Here is a 23,754-nt window from a genome sequence, read left to right as displayed (position 1 = left end):
TTCTCGCTTCTTTTCCACCACTATTGCTGAAGATCGTACCCAGAAACTCGAACGCATTGCCGACGAGCTCTTTGACCTAACAAAACTCGAACGCTACGACTACTCCATCCTCTTCCGTCTCAAACTTGGCCTCAACCGCTACGGCCCCGCCGTCTCCGGTGTCACCTCCGCAGCCCCCTCAGCACCCGGATCCGCTTCGGGCGCAGCCGAATCGAAAGCCGCAGAAAAGACGGCGTTTGATATAAAGCTGGAGAAATTTGACGCAGCAGCGAAGATAAAGATAATAAAAGAAGTGAGGGCATTTACAGAATTGGGATTAAAGGAAGCTAAATATTTGGTGGAGAAAGTTCCGGTTGTGGTTAAAAAGGGAGTTACTAAAGAGGAAGCTGAAGCCATTATTAAGAAGCTCCAAGCATTGGGTGCTGATATGGTACTTGAATGAATTTTTTTTTTCTATTCTTTTTTTGTTTGTAGAATGATTTAGAATAATTGCTGTTTTAGTGAAATAGGTAAAAACTTTTCAAGATTTTTTTTTTTTTTGGCGGCATTACCATTGGAATTTGAAAGCGAAAAGCTTTGATGAAATGAAGATAGTCTGATATGTGTGAAGCTGGATTAATCTTCCAAGCTGAAAAGATTGTTTCTTTTTGGAAAATGTTTACTTATCTTCTCTGTTATGGAAATCTTTGGAGATGTTGGATGCCTTAGATGTGTTGAATAGATTGGATTAGACTGTGGAGAGGATTGAAGTGCTTTTATTTGGGCTAATGTTAGGACCTGTAGTTTAGCTTCCTGCCATGCTTTATAAAATATTCTTTTGCTAGTTTCCAAGACTGAGAATGCTCAATGAGATGGAAGTGGAGGCAATGGCTTTATCCTTAGTTCAGTTTGATACTTTGATTGTTGTGGCAGCGTGTTATCAACTTTATTGATAGTATCTGGCTCATGGCTCCTCTTGATTATGGTTAGTACAGTACTGCATTTTAGCCTATCTGGCTACTGTAGTTATACACCAAGATATGGTTTTATTCCAAATTTCTTTGACATTTGCTACCAAGGCTGAAATGCAGCTGCTGCTTTAGCAAATTGTCGTGTTTTTTAACTTGTACAAAGTCTTAGTGCACCTACCTGGGAACTCGGAGTTATTGGAATGATGTGCTGCCACATTTAATTGTTGCGTCTCTATAGTCTTTATGTTTTGGAGCTTTCTTCTGCTGATTATCTATTTTCTCAGTTTCAAGAGTCTTGGTTATATATTGAAGTATTCCTTCAAATGAGGAAAGGGAATTGTTAGTTGGTCACTAAGTATGGAGGGATGACTTGCTTCAGTTTGAGATCTGGTTTTTAGCCCTTGAAAGGAGTCAATTTTATGCTTTATCAAGCCCATTGTACATGTATCTGTAAAAATCCGTGCCCATCGTCAGCTACCTTTAAGGGAGTCAATGTTATGCTTGCTGTTTAAGCATACTATGTTAGATGGGCAACGAGATGGATCATTATTGAAAGATATTGGAATGACCCGTCAAATTTTTTTTTCCTTGCCAGTTTATGGATTGAAAGTAATCTTTGTTTCCGCATAGCAGACCAGGACCAAAGGCCAAAGGGCTTCATGGTAATATAGTATTTTGCATACCACGGGAATGTGCATCCAGGCAATCGATTAAAAATGAAGGTAACTGGAGCTACTTCTGCTCCAATCCGATTAAAAGTATGGACCTACAAACTTCACAGAAAGATATATAATCAAGCAGTTTTTGGGTAAGTTAATCATTTTTATTTTTTAACTAACAGATGGTGTAGTTGCAATTCAAACCAAAATATGACTGGATTGAAACCCCCTACCCCCATCCGTGAAAGAAGAAAGAGAGATAAGTTCCTTTATTGAAGTGACCGTTAGCCAACAATAAAACTACATAGCTTGAACACCCACTTGCAAAATTGCAGTTTAATTTTACATTGACTCTCACAAAAGACAGATCATATCTCAAACGTGCCTCATAAATGCCTATCTCTATTTCTTTTGCTATATCTCTATCCTTTACTTCATGCTAAAGCTATATAATCACAAAAACCACTAAGCTCCTCACCAAATGTTTGTTCAAAAAGCAGAACTTCATGGATTAATCTCACATTTTCTTCTTTACAAGCCCATTATATTTACAGTTGTAGTTATTATCACAGTTGATGTACCAGGCCAACATGATGTCTAGTCCGATGCATGGTTCCAGCAACGAACTAAGACCAAATGGAAGGTATCTATCCATTTATGCCATCTGCACAAGTTTGCAACTGATATCAAGAAGACAAACAATAAACAGGAACATGGTAGGGGTAAAATCTTGTAAACCATAAGATGTCACAATATGGAGCGATATCATTGGAGCACAAATACTAAATTCACAAAGGAAAACCAATAATGCATTGTAGTTTCTGAAAACATGAAAATGATGGATGTTAAAAATGTCTTGCCGCTCCATGCACTATTTCTTGGATATACGTGACAAGTAATACATTATAGTTTTGGAAAACATGAAAATGATGGATGTCAAAAATGTTTGGTCACTCCATGTCACTATTTCTTGGATATACTTGGGTATCAAAATCAACAGGAAAAGAGAAACATCCACGAGGAGTGAAAAACTGATGACAAAATCAAGTGAAAGTAACTTCATGATTTCAAAGGGATTTTTATGAAACTATCCAACCTCTGAGTTCAAAGAAGTCTAAGGATATACTATTTAAAAAGAATAGCTATCCTTACTAAATCTTTGTTTAAGAAACTTCTCAACATGGAGAAAAAAAGGTTAAAGTAGGCTCGCAGAAATAAGTGAAATAAAATTTGTTCAACTGTTGCCAAGTAGTTGCAATGAAGCTTTGTTGATTGGCAGAGCTGCAGGGGGTAAATATCATGACTATGACTAGATGTACTCTTGGTTACGATCCAACCCTCTTAAACAACCAACACGAGCATCCTTTGAGAAAACCTGTGTTTTGAGATCTATGAACATGGTTCAATAAGAAGAATACTTAAGGACTGATTAAAGAGGATTTACCAGGTATCTTGCATCCTAGACTTCAGAGCTTTCTCTGCTGCTTTTGCAAATATTTTTGCTGCTTCTGCTTCAGCTTCTGCTGCCTCTGCTTCTCTTGCTGCCTTTTCAGCCTCTGCAATTGCAACTTCTGCCTCTGCAACTGCTTGTGCAGCAGCTGCAGCAGCCTCTTCTGCAGTCATGCTCCTCATTTTTGACAACTCTGCATCAACTTGGGTTTTAGTAAGAAAGTTGATGCTCTTCTTCTCTGCTTTAGAAGAATCTTTCTGCCTTCCTTCCAGAGGAAGCAGAGGAGATCTTCTTGCTTCAGAAATAGTTGAACGTGGTGCAATCCTGTACTTGTGATTCACCTATCAAGATAAACATCATAAAGATGAATCAAACCCAACTTAGAACATTCAACTTAATCTTCTTTAGAAACATATTTCCCCCTTTATGAGAAGATATGCCTAGAACTTTCCACATTGCATCAGAAAAACCAACATCAACATTTCACACAATTCTTGAGGAAGAAAAATATCAGTGTTGCTGGTTCCTTTATGTAAATAGGATGCAACCTTTCCAAGCTATCTTTCTTTAAATCCAATATTATGAGTGCCCGTCATATAAGTTATCTTAATATCACTTTCAGGAACATCTACGGCAAAAAAGTATCACCTAAGCATTTCCGTCATTGTTAAGGACCTTTTCTATGACCCTGGAACACAAGTGTTGAATTTAACTTTTCTGGCGGGCAAGCTACTTCATAGGTTAAATGATTTATAAACATGATGAAGATAATAATATTCTACAGATACTGTTCCATCAATAATCAACAACAATATTACCTTTATCAATGTCCCATTTGCTACCAACAGCTTTAATTTTGTTGCCAATAGCTTCTTGAGATTAGGTGGAGTAGCATATTTCTCCTATAATGTCAAAGATAAAACAAACTCAAATTAGTTTAGGTGTTTTAGGTAAGTCATTCACAATAGTTTCAGGGCTGAGCTTTATGTTTAAAGACTTGAAAATTGAATTTGGGCAAGAAATAGAGAAAAAGAAACCCTAAGTTCCACACCTACGCGAGAACAAGAAAGAAGGAAATTGTTGTTATATATAACCATTACTAGAAGCAAAAGCATTCAGCAGTTAAATCAAAAGGGTAATTTTTCCTTCTAGTATTTAGAATTTATGACTGATCCAAGATAGAAAAGTACCTCTATGCATACAGCAATGGAAGCTCTGTCAGAACCACCTGGCTCTTTCAAACTGGTAATAGCCTCCAATAAAATATTGTCCAACCTACAAGCATTGAGAGGATATCACTTAAGCTGCAATGAATATGCCTGCACAAAATCAGAATAGCATGGCTCTGAACACAAGATTGTTTTGGCCTACAATGATCAGAAGGTTGGATAATTTTGGTTTTCATCAGTTAAAAATAAGTGATCTGCAGCCCTAAGGCACTAACAAATATGTGCATTTACAGCCAGTTTGAAATGAATCCATATTGGAAATAAATAACTTTTGCCTTCTTGACCTTTTCATGTTTTAATGTCTGGGCACTTATAAGTCATACCCAAGTTCATGTTCAATATGATATAAGAATATATGTAATAAATAACCTTGAAATTGGTTTTTTTGGACCAGCTGTCCTTGGTGTTCCACTAATCATGTTTAACATCCGGGCACTCATATACCCAAGTTCAATTAAAGGTGAGTTTGATGTGATATAAGAATGTATATAATAAATAACCTTGAAATCAGTTTTTTGGGACCAGTTACTCTTGGTGTTCCACTAGAAACTGCAAGGGGCTTAACATCAACAACTTCTTCTCTTGGAGGTACAGTGGTTAGAGCCATAGGGTTATCATAATGTTTAGTGGCCAACTGATTTCTTTTAAGAGCAAGCTTGGCCTTCTGCCTTGAGCCCCATATGGCTGTTGCATTTATATTTCTCCATTTATCCTGGTCACGTTAAAACCATACACATTAGTTAATCTCTATGCATGACAGAACATTTACCAAAATAAACATAAAGCTCAGCTTCAATTGTTTAGGATACAATTAATAAGGCACTATCAAGACACAGCAATCTCCGGTCATTAAACCAGAAAACAATAAAATGATTATTTTGATGATGATTGGTGAATCCTGCTTGAGGCTCAAATACATACTTTAAGATCCACATTTGAGCGTGACCGCAAGATGGAACTAAACTCAGGATCTGAAAGTATATTGCGCCATTTTCCAGTTCCATGCTTAACAACTCCTGCCTTAAGGGCAGCTTCTTCTTCTGCTGTCCATTTCTGCTTAGGGGCACCCATGAACAAATTCCTGAAACCCCACAATATAAGAAAATATAAACAATTGAAAATTGAAAAGTTCAAACACTAATACTAACCAATCCTATATGCTTTCGCGCCTACCCATCAAATTTAGACAACCAACTAAAAGCATGAAACCATTTGGAAGGCCATAATCACATTAACTCAAAAACTAGACATTTACAGACAGTTTTGTGTGACACTTTCCAATAAATTGATCGGATTCAATTCTCAACCATTGAGAAATTCAAATAGTGCAAAATTCAAAATCAGAAACAAATACAGAAAAATATTCTTAATGCAATTCAGTTTAAAAAATTTAGACAAAGATTTATATACCCAAACGTGCTCTTAAGCATAAAACTCTTAACTTTCAACTTCTTTTGTCTCAAATTATACATAAATTTAGACTCAACTCATCACCAGAGGTAATCACAGCTAGGAAATGTAAATATAACTATGAATCTTTAATATCCTCTCAAACTAGTAAACTACGATCAAAATTATATTCTGAAAATGAAAATTTTATTGAAAATTTAAAATTCTAATACATTGAAGTCCATTTATTTCCCCTCTGCAAAATACTATTAACAAAAGAAATCAGATAAGTGCATTTTCATCCAAAGCTTAAATTTGATGAAATTTATAAAGGATCGATTTATTTCGAAAATTCCAAACAAGAAAAAAAAAAAACAAAACTTTGCAAATTAAGTAGTGAATTTTAAAAATTATGAGAGAAATTTTTTGAGAGAAAATTGAGATGATAAATGAAGCACCTGATCGAAGAAACGCGCGAAGGGAGGAAGAGAATTCACGCGGGGAGCATCGGATCTTTGTCGAGAAATGATTTCTTACAAAACAGAGCAGTGAAAAAAACATGCGAAGGAGACTGCTTTTTTGTTCATACGAATATTAAAATGGAAATTTCGATTTTTTTTTACGACTAAATATTTTTTTTATTATTACGATTTTTTATCATGGATGGATGTATACAATGATGAAACTTGCTGTAAATTTTCAAAATAACTTGTAGCCCCCTATTCTTTTCTAAATGAAAATAGGTCCCTAGATTTATGGGTATATTATAAATCAGCTATCAAAGTTTTTCATTTTTTATTGTTATTTTTTACAATTTCCAATATACGAATAAAAAAAATCTCAATAATAAGAGGAAAAATATATAAAATATTTTTCATAAAAAATTTTAAGATAAAAAAAATTATAGATGTGAATCGAATTAAACCTTGAATTCAAATGAAAATAATTGATGGTCCATGAGCTAATTTTTCTGGTGCTAGTTGACGATGTTTCTTCAAATCATTGTTATGTTAATAAATTCGAAATGCAAGATAATTAATCTCGTTAAAACAATTAATTTAACAACGAATTCCATAAAGAAAATGAAAAAAAAAAAAGCCTGGGGACAATTTCACAAATAAAGAAACAAGAATATCAAAACTGTAATTACCCGCAAATATATTTTATTTCTTTTTTTTTTTTTTTTCTAAAAGAAATTTCCAAAGCTGAAAAACGAGGAGGTTATTTTCATTTTCAGGAGCAGAGAAAAAAAGATTACCCAAAAAAACGGCAGAGATTCTGAGGAGGACAATGGCCGCCGCGAAATCACTGCAAAAGATGACGATCCAAGCTCGAGTGGTTCGAACCGCGCTGGGCTCTTTCTCAAGAAGCTTCTCTTCAGATGCATTGATGGAGGTCAAGCCAGGCGAGGTCGGCGCTGTTTCTGGAATCCCTGAAGAACATCTTCGTAGGAGGGTAAATTTCAAATTTTTGTTGAGGGTTACGCAATTTTCGATCGATCGCATTTTTCCTCTAATTTTTTATAGAATATGGAAATAGAAAATAATTAGTGCGCGTATTTATCTTTTTTTTTTAAACATTCTTCGTAGGTTGTAATATACTCGCCCGCAAGAACTGCAACTCAACAAGGATCTGGGAAGGTTGGAAAGTGGAAGATCAATTTTATGTCAACACAAAAGTATGTCTTTTTTTCCCCATTTCGCTGTTAGAATATTAGTAAATTTTTTAGTTGAATGTAACCCCAAGTTATCTCTAACTGCTGATGATTATAAATGTTAGAAAACCAAAATGACAAAATTAAGCTATCCCTAATCTTCAATCATCTGTTCTTGAATGCAAGTAACCAAAATTTTCCCATGTTTTTCACAGTTCCACACATTTCTTTGAAGATTCTGAATTTATGGTAAATTGTATCAAAGTTCTGCTTAGTGCTTGTTAGGTTGTGGTTTCATTGGTTAAAACTTGTTTTCTTGAACTTAGGCTACATTGTAAAATTCTTGGTGCGGTCCTGAATTAGCCTTCTTTTTGGCCTTGTTATGCACAAGTAAATCTTAAATGTTTTTCTTGTAACCATGATTTACATAATCAATAATTTCTTGTCGCTGAATAACATGGTGTAGGTGGGAGAACCCATTGATGGGTTGGACATCCACAGGGGACCCTTATGCTAATGTTGGTGATTCCGCACTCAGTTTTGATAGTGAAGAAGCTGCTAAGTCTTTTGCTGAGAAACATGGATGGGAATGTGTGGTATGCTCTATCCTGTTTTTCTTCCTTCACTTTTTAAGTTTTATCATAGGACTAAAGTATCAAACTATGTTCGTGGAGTATTATTCCATTTCTTGTTTTGGCCTCAAAATAACAAACTTTGATGATATTTGGTTCTTTTTTAGTCTGAATCGTTCTTAGATCAACTTTTTGTTGTGTTAGAATAGAATTGTTGTTTTTAATTTCAGATATTTGTTCCCTGTTGTTAGATGGAATATTCACTTGATTATTTTGTTATGAAAATATTTTTCTCCCTTAATCATCCAATTTCTATCTTTCTTGGACGCTAATTGGTGGTACATCTTGAACTCATATGCAGGTTAAAAAGCACCAGACACCAGTGCTTAAGGTTTGAACTCTTTCTTTTGCACTTTTGCTAATTCTGATTCTTTTGACATGAGCGTACATTGTAGCAAGTTTGGGAATGAAAACTGTGTTTACTTAATTTAAATCAGGTTAATTCTTTCAGTTAGGCATAAGAACAAAAACCAACTTGAGATTTCTAAAGGCAACTGATTAAAACAAACCAGTGCATCGTTGGTCTTTAACTTTTCATGCTTATTAATTTGGAATAATGCAGGCCCTGCACAGTCTTGATCCTTTACTAGACATTTTCTTTGGAATCATAGTAATTTCTGTTGTTATATTTTCAAACATTTTGTTGATAGGGTTTTCTCATGGCGTGTGCTAGATATTGTATTTCTTAGTAGCCTTCTTGTCACCATTTAAATCCTAAAATATGCGATTAAGTTCTTAAAGCTGACATTTGACAAGATGGAGTTACTTATGAGAGAGAGAGAGAGAGAGATATTGAAAGTTACAGTACTTGATAGCAGCAGAAAAGTCAAGCTTTTAACTTCGTTGAGACATCTAGGACATGGTTACTGTATATGATTATTGTATATGCTGTTAGAGTGTCCAAAAATCCAGAACAACAGACATTACATGCAATATATTCGAACATTAATATAATGGTCGATCTATTTCTCCACTATCATGTGGTAATGTGCTCTAGGCATATAAGCAGACTCACTTAGATCGTTGTACATCTATTTTTATGATCCTATGCATGGTTAATGACTATAAACTGTGTAGTTTCCATATTATTCATTTTCACTCTAGTTACAATATCCACAGTAGTATATCTTATCAAATAATTATCTGGTTGCAGGCCAAGTCATATGCAGACAACTTCAAGTGGAAGGGACCTGCCATATCCAAAGACTGATTCTATAATCTTGCAGATCCTTTTGCTTTTTTTCTACCATAATTCAAGTGGCACAACTGAGGCTCAGGTTTTCTTTGTTGAACATTTTCTGCTGTATCTTTTTATGACAATTCGATTAAAATAAATGTGATCATCAGCGACCAAATGGGCGTACTTTTTTGCCCAGTTTCGCCTTCATTCATTTATGATAGAGTTTAGATATATTCCATGTTTGTTGAAGCCTCCATTTCCTTATGCACCCATTTCCCCAATATTCTTATTAGGCGACAACAAAGTTCCTTCTGGTTTCTATGGTGAATTCCAAGCCGACAGCTGTTTAGCTTGGTGGCACGGGTCCTTTTGTATGACAAGTTTGAATCCTGTTGATGGTCAGAGCAGGCTGTTTTTAAACCAAAAACTGGGGTTACATAAAACTCTGATATGGGTAACTTGACGACAAGACGCTAAAGTGTTCAGTCTTCAGCATAAACTAGTGAGACAGGATCACTTAACCAACGTGCACCTGTTTGCTTTAGATTCAGATATATATAAACCATTAAACTATATTACTTATAATTCGCCTACAAAATTGTGTAAACTACTAATATAACAAAATGGTTACAGCTATAATCAATTATAATTCATGACAAAAACCTGATGCAGAGAAACTAGGATCATCCCCTGATCGGTACGTAATTTACAGTGGTTTTGTGGCCAACCAGACCGACGAGATTGCATCCCCTGAGCAGCCCTGGTTACTTACCAAAGGGGCACTGTATGTGTTGCGAGCTCATTTAAATGTTCTATCAGCGGTAATTCCACTTCGATCTGGTAGCAACTTCTTCATGTAATACTTGGATTTACGGGACAGATTAATACTTTTCCTCCTTTCGTCTGGTATCATGTCAATGGTACATTCTCTGAAGCCACGCCTTACAAACCTGTAAAACCATAATTGGGTTTTCACTTTCTACTAATAAGCACTGGCCAGTTTTATATACCGTAACCTGGAGAGAAATAATGCAATAAATTGAAAGGGGAATATTCCATTGTAGACAAACTCTCTCTCTCTCTCTCTCTCTCTCTCTCTCTCTCTCTTTCTCTAAGATAGTATATTGATATAAAGTTAATTCAAATTTCTCATTAAATAGAGCATGAAAATGATTACAATAACAAGAACAACATATTAAGTCTTATATCTCACATTTCGGGGTTGTTTGTATGAAAAACCAAATAAGATAATCAAATTAAGTTGTAGTTTGAATTTTTTTATGCCACTCATTTTTTTCAACAACCACCTTTTCATTTAAATTCTTAATCATCATATCGTTTTTTATTATATGTATCCATATCTTTTATGGTTTACCTCTAGATGTTTTGATCTCTCATAGATCTAGAGACTCAATTCTCCTAACCGATGCACAATTAGGTTTACGTTTCATATGTGCAAATCATCGCAAACAGTCCTCTCTCATCTTCTCTTTAATTCGTACTACCCCTAATTTTTCTCGAATCTCTTCATTTTTGATTTTATCTCTTTTAATCTTATCACACATCTACCTAAGCAACATCATCTATGCTACATTCATTTACTTCTCATGTTGTTTTTTAATAGCCCAACACTCATTTCCATATAATAATGCAACCCTTACATTGTTTTATACAACTTCGCTTTTAACCATATAATAATGCAACCCTTACATTGTTTTATACAACTTCGCTTTTAACTTTAAAGGCATGTTGCGGTCACACTACGCACCTCATGCACTTTGCCACCTCACTCATCTTGCTTGAATCCTATGTTTTGACATTTGCTTCTATCTCAGTATCACTCTAAATAATTGATCCCAAATATTGAAACTGGCTACTCTTTGGTACTCTCTCACCATCCAACTAAATCACACTAGTACCCACTTCTTTGTAATTACTAAACTTGCATTTCATATATTCAATTTTAGATCCACTCAATTTAAAACCTTGAGACTCCAATGTACTCTTCCATAATTCTAATTTCGCATTAAGAGCATCACAAGTTTCCACAACTATGACTATATAGTTGGCAAATAACATACACCATGACACCTTATCTTGGATACATCTAGTGAGCTCATCCATAACTAATGCAAAAGGACTTAGAGTTAAGCCTTGATGTAATCATGAGGTAATAGGAAAGCTATTTGTCATGCCCCTAATCATCTTCACATTCGTTACCACTCATTTATACATATCTTCAACCATGTTGATGTACTTTAAAGGGACTCCTTTCTTCATTAAGGCCCACCAAAGCACCTCTCGAGGAACTTTATCATATGCTTTCTCCAAGTCAATAAATGCCATATGTAGATCATTTTTTCTCACCCGAAAACCCTCCAACAAAAGCCTTAAAAGATGGATCACCTCTGTTGTGGAGTGTCTTGGCATAAACCCAAATTGGTTTTTGAAAATAATGACATCACGTCACAACTTATATTCAACTACTCTCTCCCAAAGTTTCATAGTATGACTCATAAGTTTTATTTCTTGATAGCTTGAACAATCTTGTATATCACCTTTATTCTTATCTAAATGCACGAGTGCTCTTCCTTCATTCTTTTGGCATCTTTTGGGTACGCCAAATTTTGTTAAAAGGATCCGTCAACCATCTTATCCCTATTTCACCCAAACATTTCCATACTTCAATCGGGATTTCATCTGATCCTATAGCTTTCTTTAATCTTATCCTTTTCTAAGCCTCTTTAATCTCATGCAAAAAAAATGATTACATGGTTGAAATAATGACTATTTCATAAGTAGTGGGAGAAAAATACAAACCAATCAGCAGTCCGAGTTGTCAGCAGGAATAGCATATCCAATCCAAGGGAGGATGCCTTCTTCTCGACATAATCTGCACAAAAATTGATTGATATCAGCAACAGAGAATGATTATTAGGAATAATACGGTTGGTTGACCACAAAAAAAAATCATGTAGTAGTATCACATCAAAGTGATGCTCATAAAAATAAAAATCCAGAGCATTATTTCAAACTTAGATTGTAAGAACTCAACTTATCAGCAAATTTTTTATATGCAACCCTGCAGCCAAAAAAGGTGCTCTGTTGGAGTTGGCATTTCTAAAATTATTATTATATTTTTCAATTTGTAAAGATGCTTCCATAAGATAAGAACTCAGATAACAAGTTCTTGCATTGCATCTCTTTCAGCTACACCAGAGTAAGTAGCAACGTAAGATGATGTCCCATATGGCATAAGTAGTGAAGTTAGAGATGTTCTCATCATACCAAGCATTTTATCTCCCTGTCCTTGTCCTCGGCATTCAGGAGAAACTGCAATACAAGCAACTTCCCCACACTTGTCCTTGAAGAAAGGAAAAAGAGCACCACTAGCAATGATTTGACCTTCCCTTTCCATAACAACGAATGAATCTATGGCCTTAAGTAGCTGCGCAAACAAAAAGCCACACAAGAATTTAATTTTCAGATGTTGGCTCTGGCACAAAAGAATAAAGACATTTTTCCCCTTCCATTTTGTTTGTTTGGTGAGATTTGAAACAAAGGCTAATTTAATCAATTTGGTCTTTACAACTAAAACACCCAAGAACCACTAGAAGAAAAGAAGCGTGCAAAGTAGGACCAAACTTTTATTCTTATTCCAACAAGTGCATCATTGAAAAAGCATATAAATCAATAAGAAAGTTAAATTGGTCAAGCAAAAGTCTAAAAGAACAGTACAGACCTCCTCATCACTCCTGCGAACCAATGTGCCAGACTCTTCTAAAGGTTGTATAATTTGCTTGATTCCAGCGAGGTCTGTCACCTTTGCCATCCTAGCCCCTTCATATAGATCACTAAATAACAAGCAACACCAAAGCCAGCGAATTGAATGCAAGATAGCTTAATAATCTCACAATAGCATTTCATATAAACTAACAAATGTCAGCCACATGAAGTTACTTTGAGATCCTAGTAGTCCTTGGAAAGAAGGATATCAGAACAACATATCCCTCCAGTTTGTCCGTTGCCAAATGTTATGAAACTGATCAGTGCTTTGTGCATGACCCAGCAATTAACTAAGAAATATCACATGCTTCTGAAAACCATTTAAGTTGGAAAAAACTGTGATAATACTAGAAAGTCCTATAAAGTATCAGCAAATTCAAATAACATGTACCTATAACTCTACTGAACCCTTATACTTAGTTGCATATAGCATCCATTTTAGGTTTAACCCTCCACCTAAGTGGCGGAGCCCACAAAAACATCCAAATAGGCAACCAGTAATGCAAAGATTGAGAACTCACAAAGCAAATGCAGATACATAGGGAATTTAATGAACCATGTTTTGTACTTAATGCCTATTTTCCCGTAAGGTTAATCAACAGATTCATTAAAAATGTTAAATACCTGGCCACCATTGTCCCCATTCCATCTCTTTTGAACAGTTCCAATAATAAGACCCCACCGATAGTGCCATCTAACAAATGAACTCTTTGTACACCACCCTGATAATGAAGCAGAAAATACAATTGGCATATTGTTTGTTGGGAAAGCATATAAATTTACTAAGCTGGCAGAAAAACTATTGAAACTTACTCGGCATACAAAAGCTGCAGCAGCCAACTCTGAAAGATAACCATTTTGTCGACTTAGCCGCTCCTGACCTCCAATAGCAAAGCCCTGTTCTCCAGACCATAGTCCATTGCCATTATCAAAACCAACACCATTCTGAAAGGTTGGGTTACGTGTTGTATTAGCAGCCTTCCCATTCTGCGAAGAGTTGACAACTGCAATAGAATTATTATGTCCAAGGCATGTAAGGTCTTCTTCACCAACAGCTTTCACATATTTAGCTGCTATCTCGCTTTGCTCAGCCCGCTGACGGATTAACATATCTGCTTCTTGAAGAGGTAAGAAATTAATAAGGCGTCCATTCTCATCCAAAATCGGACCATCTATAATGCAAATAAGCTTATCTGCTCCAATAGCTAATGCACAAGCCGTAGCAACTTCATAGGTGCTGAAATGTAGGAAAATAAAAAGCATTAGCAATCAGGTTTTAAATCATTGAAAAGTGAAACAAAACTTTTTAGGCAAGTCCAAGAAGCACCATATAGCAATATGTTTTAGTTAAATTAGAACAAGCTTACAAAATCAAAACACATATGCAAGGAATACAAGGACTGCTCATACTGAGACAAAGTATATTCAAACCCACAAGAGATTGTAACTTCCAGAGTTTGGTTTTCTTTCCACTAACATAATGGACATCTTTTTAATACTACATAGGCAACTAATGAGACACCAAACCAAATGATCCCACCATATGAGAAAAACAACTTAGATAAAATAAATGAAGATGAATAATAACTACTAAAAATTGCAGAATATGACTTATTTTCCCTCACAAAGTTGCTCTAGAGGATAAATCAAGGAATTTTTACTTCAGCAGAAAATATATAAGTGCAAGCTGCAACCAAATACTATTAAAAGTTACACAGCTTACTTGCAATTCAAAACTTCTCCAGAGCTAGAATACCCCAGGTTGCTTAATATCACTATACAACCACCATCAAGCCTCTCACGCATGCGAACAACATCTATTTTCTTGACTTCACCTGTTGCTCCATAATCAACACCTTCAACAACTCCTCTTCTCTGCAAAGGGTTTAACAAGATTCACAGAGGCAAAAATATAAGAAGTCTAAAAGCAGAGCACATACTAAAAACATTCTTTTACAGACCACCCGTTACCCTACATGTACATACACACATAACGTAAAAGCAATATATTCTCACTCGTCATTTTACAAGGATATAAGCATAGTTTCAAAGAGAGAATATTAATCCACATAAAAGCATAACCCACATGCAAATGTTATTTTAAAAATATAAACATTCTAACCTTGGCTGCAAGGAAGTTACCACTAGCAACGCTCACACCAACTTCATGCCATCGGCTACTATCACCATGTCGACGGATATTATAGATGGAAGGTCCAGGGGAAAGTTTTGCCTCTATCATTAGACGAATCCCTCCTGCCGCTTCCATTGCAGCAGCAAGAGATTCAGAGTCTGTTATTCTATATCTACCATCATACTTTGGTTCATGCCCTGCAAATTTTCATAGCTCATTTTAACCTTTAAGTACTACTAATCTACATAATGTAAACAAAAATTTTAATCACAGTTAAAGTGAGATAAAGACTGAATTATCCACCAAAAACACGTGCTAGAATTAGGCAGAAAAAAGGTTACTAAATGTTGCCAAAGCTTCAAAATTGCTAGGATTAGAAATATAAAGACAAGTAATACTACAAGATATTATTGAAAAAAAGTGAAGTAATAAACCTACTTCCATGATCATTTCAATGAGAAACAAAGTGAAATAAAAGACCATTAAACGACAATGTTTTTGTTTGGCTCACCTCTCTCGGCCAAAAGCTTATCGATTTGCACGTGAGTTCCCGGAACAATAACAAATCTGATCCCTAGGTGATGCAAAAACGCAATATCCTGCAATTACCAAAAAAAAAAAAAAAGTTAATACCTTGACCATAAAAAAGGATCAGAAGTTTTTAAATTTTGTTTTTTTTTTGTTTGTTTTTGCCTTTAGAATGGCGTTCAAAAATTGGGAAGCGACGATTTCGCCGGAAATAATAACAACGAAAGTGCTGCCACGGTGGGCCCAGAGGTAAGGCCAAGCCTCGCGGAACCACCGCACAAACTGCTTATCGTCGACGGAGTTGTAAGTCTCCTCCACGCTATCTTCTTCGCTAAGTACATTGCGCTTTACCAAATCACCTCGCTTGGACCCGAGTTTGGGTTTAAGAGACTGAGTCCAGAACTTCAACTCGGATTTCAATCTTACGACACCGTTTCCGAAAGCATGGCGGGATGAAAAGAGTTTGACTCGAGCGGGAGAGAAAAGAGGGACGCGAGCTGTTGACCATGAAACAGCCATTTGTGGCGGCCCCGAATAGTTTGGTTAGAGCGCGGAAGCATCTACTACCAAGCCTTTTTCTCCTTACACTTACAAGCAAGCAATTTGAAAATTAAAAAAAAATTGCTAATTATGACACGTGGTTGCGGTTAATGATGTGGGATCAACCGAGAAGCCGCCACGGCTGAACTGTGGTCGGTAAAAAGAGAAGGTGAGACCGACGCTGAATTTTTTTAGTATTGTTTAGAAATAAGAAAAAGATACGGAAAAATAGGAAAAAAATATATTTTTGCCAAGAATTTACTCCTCTAAATACTATATTTATTTTTAAAGCCAAAGTTTAATAAAATTATTTTATAAATTTTAAAAAATAACATCCAATAAATTTCATCACCTATAATTATTTAATTCTCTTTTATTTTTTATTTTCAGTTTAAGACTTTTTCACATAAAAAAATTATTGACATTGACTTCTAAAAATCGGTAAAAGATAAACTCAGGTAAAATTTTGTAAAACAAAGCTTTAAGAGACCAAATATGAATTTTCTCCTTTATTTTTAATATTATCCAATTTTGTCAACTTTTCACTTTCAATCAATCTTTCTGATCGTGAAAGAGCCATTTTGAGGGGCCCCTCATGAATTTATCATATACACCTTCATAAGGGTATTTTAACTAACGTTTTGGTTGCTTTATGCAATACTTTAGTTTTTTTAATTAGGTTTTGATGATGCAAAAACCCAATTTTTCATGTCTAATTTTCAAAAAGAGAAAAAAACAAAGCAAAAGCAAAATATCTTGTCTACTATTTATATATATAAAATACTATTTGTCATGACTAAGTTGCATAACTTCTTTTCATGGACCAAATTGTACGATTGATTAATAGAAACAGAAGACCAAGAAAAAATCCATATTTTACCTGATAAAAATTTCTCACTCTATGTTTGATCAAACAAAATGAGAAACAGAGCATTGTGTATTTGGTTTTCGTATCATAAGTTAAGGGTTTTTTTAGATTAAATTCATTCATGTAATTTAATCTTTTAATTAACCTAATTTTCAGATTATCAAACAACAAATAGATGGAATACCTTGAGTATGGAATCCAAGTATGGACTAGCAACAATTTCTCCTGACAAGAGCAAAACAAATGTGTTTCCTCGATGCAAATAAACATAAGATTGTGCTTCCCTGAACACTTCTACAAACCTCGAGTCGACTTCCTCTGAAATATCATAAAACTTCTGGCAGCAGCCATTGATTTCCACTTCACCGTTCCATCCACACCCTTTCACCACCGATCTTCTTGTTCCCTTCCTCATTATTTTTCTCGAACCATGATTAAACATACTCCTTCGGAAGCTTTTAAAACTGCAGAAACTCGATTTACGACATGAACCGCAAAATATTTCCCCATGATTTTGTTGTGAATTCCATGCAGGAGGACTACTTGCTTTAGCGGCAGTTGCCATGTATTAGTTTGTGGAACATTTAATTAAATCATAATGAAAAAGTTTTCTTGAATGAGAAAAAACCAGAAAACGCGGCTAAATGGTGGAGTGAAGAGGTGGATAGGGAAAGAGAAGGGTTAAAAAAAAAGAGGACGAAGACGATTAAATTTACCTGGGAATCTGAGGCACAAATGGTGGCCCCCATAGCTTTTTCTGTTTTTTCTGGTCATCAGCTTTATATAAATCTCAAAGGAATATTAAGTTTGTTGTATCTATTTATTCGATTAACAAGATCAATTCTCACAAGCGTTACGTCAACATTGTCATATTACGTTCAATGACTTTTCATCATAAAAGAGGCTTGCTCTAATTAAGGAAGGATTCGTTCAATTATTTTCACTGACCTCTCATCAAAATATTATTTAAAATAAGATTTATCAATTTTTAATTTACTTAAAATCATTAAATATAATTTATACTTATTTAAAATCATTAAATATAGTTTACAATCATCCACATAACTTCTTTTTAAGCTTCACATAAATTTATTATCAATTATCAATTATCAATTATCAACTATCAACTATCTTAATAATGTCACTTTTTTTTTCATATATAAGGTAAAAAAAATACCCAAATAATGTATGAATTAAGTATCCTTCCTCTTGAAGCTTCTTCAATAGATATTGTATTCCTTTTTCCTCACCAAAATCTAAAGCACTCTATTGATTGGAACGTTGGAGCGCTTCCTGAAGGACCAACTCCAACACCCCTTGACCGTGTTTTCTTGCTACAGGTTCTAACCTCCCTTCACATAGCTTCCAGATCATTTTCCTTAAGCTAACACCTAAAAACACTTTCAACAATTGGCTCCATTGTAGAAAATAACAGCCACGTCTCATCCCCACTTTCTGAAATAGCAACACAAGTCATGAACATGACCACCCAAGCTATAGCCATCTCTATTGTAGCAATCATGCTCCCAACCCCCCCCCCCCCACCAAATCCCATCACCAAACCTTTCATAGTGGACACCATGATATGACTTCATTTTTTCATTTCCTAACCACCTAGTGTTGTTAAATGCATGTACAATGCAACTAATGGATTATTATCAAAACTTAACGGGAATTTTATCTCCAAACATGACCCTAACCTCCCATTGGTCCACACTATCATAATATATAGATCTATGAATCTATAGCTGGATTTATCAAATGAATGAAGTCGTCACTAATTTTTTTTACTAGGTGTAATTAGTCACATGAGAAATCTATCCTCTTAAGGAGTTCTTAAGCTTGGTTAAGGGTCCTTAAAAAAATAGGTTCAGGTCTACTAACTAGAACAGGGTTCGGGTCTTCGGTTACATGTGGAAAAGGTTATAGCACCCTCACATGCCCATCTGAAGGATGGTACCATATTATTTGGAATTTATCCTATGGTCTCTGAATCTAATGGTTTCAAATTTTTATGTTGAAATATTAAAAATAATTTATAAAATTCTCTATCAATCTGGTAGAACTCTTAAAAAATACTTTCTCATTTCAAAAGTATTCAAGAATCCCATTTGATTTTTTTAAGAGGCTCCGTCGTCGAAAAAAAGTTTATTTATTATTTATTATTACTATCATTTTTGTTGAAAATAGATCTAATTATTTCATCATTTGGGCCAAATTAAAAATATTTTCTCTTTTGAATTTCTAAAATTTTCACTATTTGGACCTATTTAGAAATTCTCTTGTTTTCTTTTTTTGAAAAGAAAATAATATGACAATTATTTTTATTGAAATTTTATCTAAGTTATTTCACCATTTTGATCAAATTTAGAGAAAATTTCTCACCTAGAGATTTATTAGAAATTTATCATTTAAAACTTCTAAGAATCTCATCCTTGGATAATTGTCATATATTTTTAAGCCAAATTTTTGGTTTGGAAAAAAAATACAATTACTTTTATTGAAACTTTCATCTAAATTATTCCACCATTTGGGATAAATTTAGAGAAAATTTCTCACCTAGAGATTTCTTAAGAATTTACCATTTAAAATTTCTAAAAATCTATCATTGGGTAATTTGTATTTAATTCCCATGATTTTTATATATTTTTTTTCATTTTTTATTTTTTTGTTTGAAAATAAATATTAATTATTATTATTGAAACTTTATCTAAATTATTCCACCATTTGGGACAAATTTAAACAACATTTTCACCTAAGAATTTTATAGAAATTTACAATTTGAAATTTTTATAAATTTCATCATTGGATAATTAATATTTATTCTCAAAATTTTTATTTTTTATTATTCTATTGAATAAAATAAGTAAATAAATAAAATAAACAAAGAACTAAATAAATGAATACACACGTAAATGAGTAAAAAGTACCTTTCAATATTATAAATAAAGCATTGTTACTTTAGTAATGTTAATAAGTGTCCCATCCATCTAAATGCAAATGGCTTTGCGCAAGCCTCCCATGCAAAGCCAATAGTACCTACTTACAAGAAGCTTTCATGACTTTGGTCTAAATTGGATATTTCCTCCACGTGCTTCTCTTTAAAAATTATTGTTTTTTAAAGAAAAACAAGTCTTTGTTGAAGAATACCCACGAATTTCGAGTGCGTTTTTTCAAGCTTGACTTTTGCTATGGTAATGGAGCCTAAAGTTGTGGTTATGGATGATAATATTTCTCAACTAATGGTGCTTGTAATGGCAAAGTGCTTAGGCGGTGCTATCAAAGCTTAGAGACCCCGTGTGGTATTGATGATAATAGTGACAGTAGATCTGTGTTGATGGTGATTATTCTCATATAGCAGTGGAGACTGCAGTAATGAAGACGGTGATCTAGCAAAGATGACGATGGGATAAACATGTTTTCCAAACTTTATGTACCTCTATTTTCTCTGTATTTCTTCTCTATCATAACTTAGTTTTCGATTGAATGTTTAATCGAAAACTGGAAACTTGCTTCGAAAACTGAAAAATCTGGCTGAAAAATTCAAGTTTGATCAGAAAGTTCACCGAAATCAGAACCTTTTTCTTTTGCTTCTATTTGCTCTCTATTTCTTTTTGTCTTTGCTTTGTGATTACTAGGTTTATTTATAGGAACAATCAGAAATTTTTTTTATTAATTTTGATTCTTTTATTTACACTTATCCTTTTAGAAATTGAACCCAACTACAACTCTGCCAAAGCCATTCGCGGTAAAATTTGCATAAAATTCAACCTATTATCTCCTAAAACTAATAATAAGTCCAAAAATAAAATAAATAAAATAGATAAAAAAATTAAAAAAATTGTAAGATAAAACCAAAAAATATAAAATAAATAAATAATGAAAGGAAAAAAATGAATGGCCAATTGGGTCAGATAATGTAGGCCATGTTGAGCTAGGCTTAATTAATTTGGGTTTAGGCCCAGACCTTGTTAGACAAGGCGCAATGGGCTCGGGTCCGAACTAATTAGGGTATCTACACACACCACTGCTGCTAAACCCTCAAACCCAACCTCTCAACCACCCTTTTTGCAAGTCCTGTATTCATAGTTAATTAATGTTATTCACTAGCAAAACATTTCTCATGCCAAATCTATTACATTCTCAGCTCCATAAATTCCCATATACCAAACAAACATGTAACAAACTTCTTTTAAGTTTTATCATGCATTAATAATCCAGATCCAACTCTTAAATGCCCAAATAGTATCCAACAAAAATTACTCTAACAAAACTAGCAAGCCACCCAGCAACCTTCACTAGAAAGACCTCACCTAAAAAAAAGCTCTACCTTTTCTTTTTGAAAACCACCCAAGTACCCCCTAACATAATGAAAGTTATCCTTAACCCATTTAAGACAACATTTACCCCATCGAACCCATTACACAAAACCAAACCTCTATCAACCTCAACCCTAAAACAAGCTGGCAATGCTTGTGGCAACCTTACGAAAGGAATTGGCTAACATTAAGAAGAAAAAAATATAAAGATCTACAGTGGTTAAAAGATGACCATAACCCTTTAACCATCCTTATTAAACAAGATGACATCCTCACTTCCTTTAAATTCCCTAAAAAAACTTATAATAAAGCCATTAACCCTTAAAGATCACCTAGACCATTTCGGGACTTTTATGGACCTTTATAATGCCTCAGATGTAGTTAAATACAAAGTTTTCCTATAACTATGCAAGACAAAGCCTACACGTGGTTCTATTTAATGGCCATAATGACCATTGGCTATTTTGATACATTTAGTATATGGTTTCTACCCATTTCCTTAGTAGCAAAGTTACAGTATGCTCTTCTACAAACTTGTTAGCTGTAAAGTAAAAACTTGATGAAACTTTACATAGTACCTGAAAAGGTTTAGCATAGTTATCCTAGAGATAAAAAATCTAAACACAGAATGGGCCATTCAAGCATTCACCTCTAGAATAAGATATAATCACTTTAGATATTCCTTTATTGAAAACAAAACCCGAACAACTGTATCAGCTCTATAAGAGAGCTTAGAAATTTACAAAAATGAAAGATTTTTGGGTTGCAAACAGAGTTAAAAGGCATAATCGGTGTTCAAAACATCTGCGAGGTGATAACATGCAAACGAAAACCCCTAGCTAGTGATTCCATAACAATCGCTAATCCCACGACCAGCCCAGAAGGAAATGCTAGCAATATAGCACCAGTTAATCCTTCAACTACACCCTAACCATTACCAAACCACAAATAGAACCTTGAATGCCAACACCCAATAAAAAAACTAATCAAAGACCAAATCAAGTAAGATTAGCACCTAAAAGACCAAACAATCAACCCTTAACCAAACAACACTATAATTATCACTCAACATGGGGCCCTCCACTGATGAGTGCATATCCCTTAAAAAGAGATCAAAAGACTAGATAGCTTAATTAATAATCATTCTATTAGCCATGACAAGCACCAAACATCAATCTGCCCATCAATGGACATGCCCACCCACCAATAAGATAGAAATCAATTCAAGCAAGAAGAAGAGGCTCGCCAAGCGAAGGTAACTGGCAAGCTACTAGTTTATGGGATAATCCACGTCATAATTGGCGTAACAAAAAATTATGCTCACAACAAGTCCAAGTTCAATCCCACCTACGTAATGTCATGGCTATCTACGTGGCCTTAAAAGATTAAAAATAGACGATTGGCGAGTAAAATTTTTTTAAAATAACACTTATATCCTAGTAGATAATGGCAATGATCATATTGTGGTTTTGGCAACGATTGCCAACTTTTAGATGCAAAAAGTAAAATTTTATGAAAGTGATACTAACATCTTGAAAGATAATGACAATGACAACATCATGGTCTTGACAACCATCGTCAACTTTCAAGTGCAAAAGATCTTAATTGATAATGGAAGTGCAGTAGACCTTATCCAATACTAAGCCTTTAAGTATATGTGTTTTTTAGACAATGACTTGAAGCGTTAGGGCCCATATTTGGTTTCACCAATCAACCCATCGTAATTAAAGGATCTATCAATCTACTATTCACTATAGGGGATAAAGAACACAAGTTGACGGTTATGGTAGATTTCTTTGTTGCAGACTAGCCTTTAATGTATAATGTCATTTTCTGCAAGCCATTGATGAAGAAGCCAAAGATGGTCATTACCATTTTCTCAAAGACAAGTTCCCAACACCTATAGGGGTAAGGTTCATGAGAACCAATCAGGTGATTGCTCATCGATGCCACTTACTTTCCTTTGTAGTTAACCCTAATGGCAGAAAACAGCAACATAAACAACAACCAATTCTCTCTTATCAACACAGTTCACCAAACCAACGTCCCCTACCACAATGCTTTCTCATCCAACACATTTCTCTAAGCTCTTTCCAAAGGTCTGAGAGCAGTCACTTTATAACCCTTCTTAAATCTAGAGGTAATTATTGTATCTATTTATTTAGTCAACAAGGTTGACTTTCTTTATTGCTAAGTCAATACTGTCACATCTCCACAAGTAAGGGTTGTTGTTCAGACTCTTTACCATAAAATAGGCTCTCCAAATTACCTCAATTAATATTCCATCAAAGCATTATTTTAGAATAAATTCAATTGATTTCCAATTTATTTGAGATCATTAAATACAATTCATACTTATTTAAAATTATTAAATGTAGCCAACAATTACCTATATAACCCCTTCTTAAGCTTCATGTAGCCTTATTATCAACTATC

General features: G+C 34.5%; 3 protein-coding genes across 6 annotated transcripts; 1 reads left to right on the top strand and 2 right to left on the bottom strand.

Annotated features, from left to right (window-relative positions):
- Positions 1–1,851: 1,851 nt before the first annotated feature.
- LOC111292108 (telomere repeat-binding factor 2-like) lies at positions 1,852–6,325 on the bottom strand. 3 transcript variants are annotated; one of them, XM_022884327.2, is made up of 7 exons: positions 6,136–6,325; positions 5,210–5,369; positions 4,789–5,000; positions 4,250–4,334; positions 3,878–3,961; positions 3,054–3,400; positions 1,852–2,273 (listed from the first exon to the last, which is right to left on the bottom strand). In XM_022884327.2, coding segments are annotated over exons 2-7 (879 nt in total). In that variant the 5' UTR covers positions 5,360–5,369; positions 6,136–6,325; the 3' UTR covers positions 1,852–2,272. The 3 variants fall into 3 exon arrangements, with proteins under 3 accessions (XP_022740062.1, XP_022740061.1, XP_089622630.1); XM_022884326.2 differs by lacking the exon at positions 1,852–2,273 and adding an exon at positions 2,816–2,984 and having other exon boundaries at positions 6,136–6,274; XM_089766504.1 differs by lacking the exon at positions 1,852–2,273 and having other exon boundaries at positions 3,050–3,400; positions 6,136–6,274.
- Positions 6,326–6,874: 549 nt separating this feature from the next.
- Positions 6,875–9,385, top strand: LOC111291749 (NADH dehydrogenase [ubiquinone] iron-sulfur protein 4, mitochondrial-like). The gene is made up of 5 exons (XM_022883713.2): positions 6,875–7,132; positions 7,267–7,355; positions 7,798–7,927; positions 8,265–8,294; positions 9,117–9,385. The coding sequence occupies exons 1-5, from the start codon at positions 6,968–6,970 to the stop codon at positions 9,171–9,173; spliced, it is 471 nt and encodes a 156-aa protein (XP_022739448.2). The 5' UTR covers positions 6,875–6,967; the 3' UTR covers positions 9,174–9,385.
- Positions 9,386–9,697: 312 nt separating this feature from the next.
- LOC111291748 (putative amino-acid acetyltransferase NAGS1, chloroplastic) lies at positions 9,698–17,676 on the bottom strand. 2 transcript variants are annotated; one of them, XM_022883710.2, is made up of 10 exons: positions 17,184–17,676; positions 15,575–15,662; positions 15,052–15,260; positions 14,653–14,804; positions 13,743–14,166; positions 13,554–13,651; positions 12,886–12,997; positions 12,432–12,591; positions 11,964–12,036; positions 9,698–10,093 (listed from the first exon to the last, which is right to left on the bottom strand). In XM_022883710.2, the coding sequence occupies exons 1-10, from the start codon at positions 17,562–17,564 to the stop codon at positions 9,943–9,945; spliced, it is 1,848 nt and encodes a 615-aa protein (XP_022739445.2). In that variant the 5' UTR covers positions 17,565–17,676; the 3' UTR covers positions 9,698–9,942. The 2 variants fall into 2 exon arrangements, with proteins under 2 accessions (XP_022739445.2, XP_022739447.2); XM_022883712.2 differs by lacking the exon at positions 17,184–17,676 and adding an exon at positions 15,757–16,329.
- Positions 17,677–23,754: the final 6,078 nt, after the last annotated feature.

The sequence above is a fragment of the Durio zibethinus genome, chromosome 10 (assembly GCF_047325235.1).
Source record: "Durio zibethinus cultivar Kanyao isolate XHJ-2024 chromosome 10, ASM4732523v1, whole genome shotgun sequence".
NCBI lineage: Eukaryota > Viridiplantae > Streptophyta > Magnoliopsida > Malvales > Malvaceae > Durio > Durio zibethinus.
Note: the sequence above shows the minus strand (reverse complement) of the source record. Positions and strands in the feature narration are given on the sequence as shown.

Coding starts and splice junctions, on each gene's coding strand:
- LOC111292108 (XM_022884326.2), bottom strand. CDS start 5,359: ATGGGTGCCCCTAAGCAGAAATGGACAGCAGAAGAAGAAGCTGCCCTT. Junction 3,962..4,249: donor CCATTGCTGTATGCATAGAG/GTACTTTTCTAT, acceptor TTGACATTATAG/GAGAAATATGCTACTCCACC. Junction 3,401..3,877: donor CAAATGGGACATTGATAAAG/GTAATATTGTTG, acceptor TTATCTTGATAG/GTGAATCACAAGTACAGGAT.
- LOC111291749 (XM_022883713.2), top strand. CDS start 6,968: ATGGCCGCCGCGAAATCACTGCAAAAGATGACGATCCAAGCTCGAGTG. Junction 7,133..7,266: donor AAGAACATCTTCGTAGGAGG/GTAAATTTCAAA, acceptor CATTCTTCGTAG/GTTGTAATATACTCGCCCGC. Junction 7,356..7,797: donor AATTTTATGTCAACACAAAA/GTATGTCTTTTT, acceptor AACATGGTGTAG/GTGGGAGAACCCATTGATGG.
- LOC111291748 (XM_022883710.2), bottom strand. CDS start 17,564: ATGGCAACTGCCGCTAAAGCAAGTAGTCCTCCTGCATGGAATTCACAA. Junction 12,037..12,431: donor ACAGGGAGATAAAATGCTTG/GTATGATGAGAA, acceptor ATTTTTGTGCAG/ATTATGTCGAGAAGAAGGCA. Junction 10,094..11,963: donor ACAACTCGGACTGCTGATTG/GTTTGTATTTTT, acceptor ATGGTTTTACAG/GTTTGTAAGGCGTGGCTTCA.